Here is a 5204-nt window from a genome sequence, read left to right on the forward strand (position 1 = left end):
CCGGCCGGGGCCCGGAGCCCGGAGCCCGGGGAGGCCGGCCCTGGCCTCGGGCGTGCTCTGCCGCCCTGCCGGACCCGTGGGCAGCGCCCTCCCGGCGCTTTGCGTTCCTTGGGTTTGCGCCGCTGCGTTATCTGGGGACCTGGCTTGGTTCACAGCACACACGTACATATGTATATATATATGTCCACAGACATCCATGCGCACATACGTGCACACAGATATATCTATATATCATATGCACACATATTTGCACACACACATGCACACACACAGAGACATATGTACACACATACATGCATGTATATATTTGCACACACGCGCACACACACAGACATATGTACACACATACATGCACATTGGCAATGCATAGGGGTGCACGCAGGTGTATGTGCAGCCCCTGAGAAAAGCGCCACCGACACTGCTGGCAGCACCTGTGGGTGGTCGCTCCCGGCCACTGGCTTCGCCATCAGCAGTGTCTGCGGCCACCTGTAGGAGCTCCCTGCTCGACCCACCTCTGCCGCCATCGGTGCAGCTGCCTGCAGGAGCTCCCCCCTCACCACCACCATGCCCCCAGCGCCACTGTCATCACTGCCTGTCGGCAGTTGCTATGCCCCCCCAGCCTCTGGGGGGCATGCATTATTCATGTACATGGCTACACACATATGTACATGTACATGCACGCAGGATTTGAATGACACTTTGACTCTTGGGGGGGTCTGCAAAATAATTGGGCTGCCCTGCCCATCACAATGCCCTAATAAAATTGGAGTCCACACCAGGTTATGGTTTTCAAACCTTGGGGGGGGGGAGGGGGCTCTTGTCTCTTATGTGGGGAGCTCAGCCCCCACCCCCAAGCTCCTCCATAATTCAAACCCTACATGCACATACATACATGCATACATGTACACATACCCGCACACCCACATACATGCATACATAGATACGCACACACATACATACATACACACCTGCAAGCATGAAACAGGCAGTTGCAAAAGACAGTTCCGTGCAGTACTTTCATGCAATGCTGCTGCTCTTAGACGGTCAGAGGTGGTGTCTTTCTGAGCATTTCTTCCTGGTTAAACCACAGACTCTTCAGCCTTTTGCAGAAGTTAGGAGCTGGGGAACCACTCGCAAGTGACTTGAGACGCTGTCTTCCTCCAGCAGCTCAAGCAGACAGCGAGCGGGAAGCAGTGTTGTCTAACAGCGCTCTGTATTTTTGCTAGTTCCCTTAGGAAGATGTATTTTGTTCTAAGCACCTCAGCATCCCCCTGGGTTGTCTCAGAAACAAAGTGTCAAAAGCTGGAAGCACACATTTGATTCCAGCACTGTGCTGAAATCCCTGCTCCCAATAAAACATGTTATCCCAGAAGAACTTGGCTGCTTTCCTTTGCTTGGCTGCATTCAGTGCTGGTAGGAGTCTCTTGTATTTACCATGAGAATAAGTTTCTGATCTCCTGCACAAATCAGCAAGATAGAGCCCACACACTGGTTACAGACTAAAGTTTGTAATGCCTTTGTTCCTGCAAAGACTTAGCCATATGCTTAACAGCTAAGGGCTCGAGTCAAGTGAGGCTGCTTACGAACTCTACCTGTGGCTTCTGTATACAGTTTTGCAGGATCAGGACAAAGGCCTGAGGGCTCAGAGATCCCATATGTGTGTGGCCCCAGTAACTTCCATGGTACGGGTTTGTAGGGTCAGACAAACCAATAGTTTAGACCCACTCCCATTGGCAGGCTTTTCATTGCTTTCGGGGACTGGCTCTACAACCCTACAGTCCTTATCCTGACGGAGCCCTCCCCTACTTCTGCGGGGTCACGGACTGATTGGAGGCTATCGGATTTGGACCTGAAATGACCCAGCAAACTGATCATGCAAGTCAACTGCAGACTTTGGTTTTAGCACGGCCCTGTAGAGCTCTACTCTTGGCCACAAGACGGGTGTCACAGAGTAGACTTTGGCCAAGCTAATAAGAACTAGCTGTAAAACATGTCGTCTTTCACATACCCACAAAGTACTCATGCCATTAGTAATGACTATTGATTATTATTATTACTACCATATTAGTAGTGCGTTTCAACAAGTCAATGATTGAAAAGTAATTTGTTTTTAACAAATACCTTTCATTCTCTGTGTCACTTTATCCATCACTTCCCACCATTAAACGTGGCCAGGCACAAGCAATAACCCAAGAGCTATTCTCCAATTCAGAAAGGAGAGAGGGGTGCCTTCACTAGATCTCTGGAACTACCTATGAGGACAGAGGCTGTAACAGACCTCCTGGTGGGGAGGTGAGCAAGCTTCCCTTGTATGGGAAGAAGGCTGCATTTGTTGCGCTCATGTCCTTGTCAACCATGGGTGGCGTGGAGGACTGGGATTGAGAGCATTTCACCTCTCAGCCTTTGGGCTTGTAGTGAATGACACCAAACTTTGTTGGCCTCTCTAGAATGAGCTGATGTGCTCACTCTATTTCCTTCCTGAGACATGGTCTTCCTACAAACAACAACTGGCTGTTGCAGAGCAGAGGATGAGGAGTATATGTGCACAGAGTCTGGTTCCCATCAAAATGAGTCAAGTTGCAATTTGTGAAGCCCCAGGCATACAAGGGACACAATCTAAAACCCCTGATGACCAGGAGGTAAGTTCTCAGGGTCAACGCTGGTAGGAATTGTGGAGATGGCTGCACCGCTGGCTAGGGCAGGGCCAGGCAGTTATTTTGGGTGGAGGGCCGCTTACTGAGTTTTGGCAAGCCATCGAGGGCCACATGACAGGCAGCCAGGGGCAGATAAATATTAATTTTCTAAATTTTTTAGGGGCCCCATGGGCCAGATAGAATGGCCTGGCGGGCCGCATCTAGCCCACAGACCACATTTTGCCTACCTCTGGGCTAGGGCATGACCCCACACGTGCTCTGTGCACTGAAGGCAAGTGAAATTTAGGCAGTCTTGGGCTCTTGACCATGAGGTAAACCACTCCTCTGTGTCTCAATTTGGGCATCCTCCATTGAGGATAAGGGGTATGTGTGTTTGGGGAGGAGGAGTTGGGAGGGAGCTGTGATATTTAATTAGGATTAAGGTAGGCTCTGGTTCCAAAACAAGAATGTCCATACTTAACAGTGCTTCAGGCATAGCTTTTCACATTGTTTCCATTGATGAACAAGCCCTAAGTAATCATTAAAGTGCTTTGAAAGGAGTTACAGCACTACAAATCACTATTACATGGGAATGTCACTGCAAGCATGCCAAAGGCTACAAGTTTGTCTTAAAGTAAATTCTCTTACACTTTCTGGGTGCTATCACATTCAGTTAAAGGCCTCCAGAAAAAAAGAAAAGAATAAAGCCCATGTTTTTATCCACCAATACGCTTCTGCACGTGGATGTGTGAAAATCCACCCACATATTTGCAGTATAGATCATTCTTTTTGACTTACAGAGCAACCAGTATGAAAAGCTATACCAGAGACATTGCTACCATTCTATGTCTAATGCAAGCCCAGGCCTTTGAATGATAATTAGGAATCTGCTGAGCTGTAGGACATGCCCATTTCATTCTGCACTGTATTGACCTTGGCAAGCAACCTTCTTTCAAGTATGCAGTGCCACACTGACAAATCACATGTCCGTAATATACACCCCTCTTTGGCTACCAGGCATTTTCAGAGTCACAACAGAGGTCAGTACCTTTGAGAACAAGCTCTTTGGTTAATGAACACATGAAAGTATGCCATCTGCTGTATATTGGTTGATCTCCCCCCAGCTGCGACACCTTACATGACAACCCAGGGGTTATTCTCTACAGTGAAGGAGATCCAGAGGTGGATTTCTGGGATCTGTAAGCAATACTGTTTACAACCCACTGTTAAGAAAGAGAGCCAGCCACCATTTGTGAAGTTTCCCCCTCTTGCTGGGGGAGGGTGTTGGATGGAGTGTAACATTACTGCTACCCCAGGAGTCGGGTTGTCAAGGTCAAATTCTGAGCGTTCACACAGCAGAGGAGATGAAAGGAAGGATTTAGACTCCAGGTAAGATATCACTGCCAAATTCCTGCTGATTTATATAAAGCTAGTCCTGCAGGCTGGTGGGGAGTAAAGGATGCTGCAGAAAGCAGCGCTTCCCCTCTTGGTAGCCATATCACTGCACGGCTCCTAACCACCCATCTCCCTGCAGAAGCCCAGCAGCTTCCAGTGCTTTCCTTTCAGCTCAGGTGGGGGAAATATCACCATTTCAGCAAACAAACCTCAGGAGCACCCCAAAAAGCACACTGTACCCCTGGCTTTTCAGGACCTTCCTTGGGCCTTTTATAAGCAGCAAGTAACACTGTAGTTTGTTTCAGTTGCATTCTGCTGCAATACTGCATCCCCATCAGCTCTTTTTGCAGGGTTGGGGCTATCTGCTTGCTTAGGAATGTAATAGACCTTTTGTTCTTGCTTTGTACTTAGGCAAATGAGCAGCTGCGCCTACTGCTCTGTGAATAGCCTCCTCTACCTCCACGGCCCTGCAGTAAACCAATCAGATTTTTCCAGTGGCTCGCATACTCTGATGTTAGTTCAGTTGCTAGTGAGGAGTAGATCCAAAACCCTGCTGCAGAAATGATCAAGCTGGTGTATGGAACCTGACGCGCTTGCCCATGTGACAGGACCGGTAATTTCCACTCAGGGGAGCATGAGTTCCAAGCTGTGATAAATCGACAGCTGTGTTTACTGTCCATTTCAAATTGAGGTTTCAGATTATAACGGTAAGCAGTTCATTTTGAGGAAGCCCAGCCACGGATACTTTGCCTCTTCTGATTCAATGAAATTATTGGTCCTTAAATTGATAGTTTATGGAACATTCTTCTCAGTGGCAGAAAAGCTGCTAGGCTGGTCTTCTGACTTTATTTTAGGAAATCGTTTAAGGGCTGTTTTCTGTTTGTGTGTGTGCGTGTGTATTTTAGTGAGGAGGGTGTGGCGGGTGCAGAGATCCCACCTCAGGAACACAGCTGGGTATTCGTATCCCTCTGCTGTTTCCAGCACGTGAGGTGGGCCAGTAGGGGGTGCTCCTGCGTTGAGCCACCCACCTCCCTGCGCCCGACCACCTTCCAGGCTCTGAATGCCTCCCTAGGGGCGCCTTATGTCTGGCCGACCCCTCTCCTGGAGCACACTCGCTAGTCTGGGGGTAACGTGCCGCCACCACCCCGAGAGTAGACTGTCTCGGCCCTGTATCCT

General features: G+C 48.9%; 1 protein-coding gene across 1 annotated transcript in view; it reads left to right on the forward strand.

The window, feature by feature from the left end:
• Positions 1-3505, forward strand: part of MYF5 (myogenic factor 5) — a 5592-nt gene extending 2087 nt beyond the window's left edge. Inside the window, exons 2-3 of the mRNA XM_019515791.1 lie at positions 2448-2639; positions 3434-3505. Coding sequence (XP_019371336.1) covers positions 2448-2639; positions 3434-3505 — 264 coding nt within the window. The remainder of the gene's footprint in view (positions 1-2447; positions 2640-3433) is intronic.
• The last annotated feature ends 1699 nt before the right edge of the window (positions 3506-5204 follow it).

This window comes from Gavialis gangeticus, unplaced genomic scaffold (assembly GCF_001723915.1).
Source record: "Gavialis gangeticus isolate Ggan-Ray unplaced genomic scaffold, GavGan_comp1, whole genome shotgun sequence".
Lineage (NCBI taxonomy): Eukaryota > Metazoa > Chordata > Crocodylia > Gavialidae > Gavialis > Gavialis gangeticus.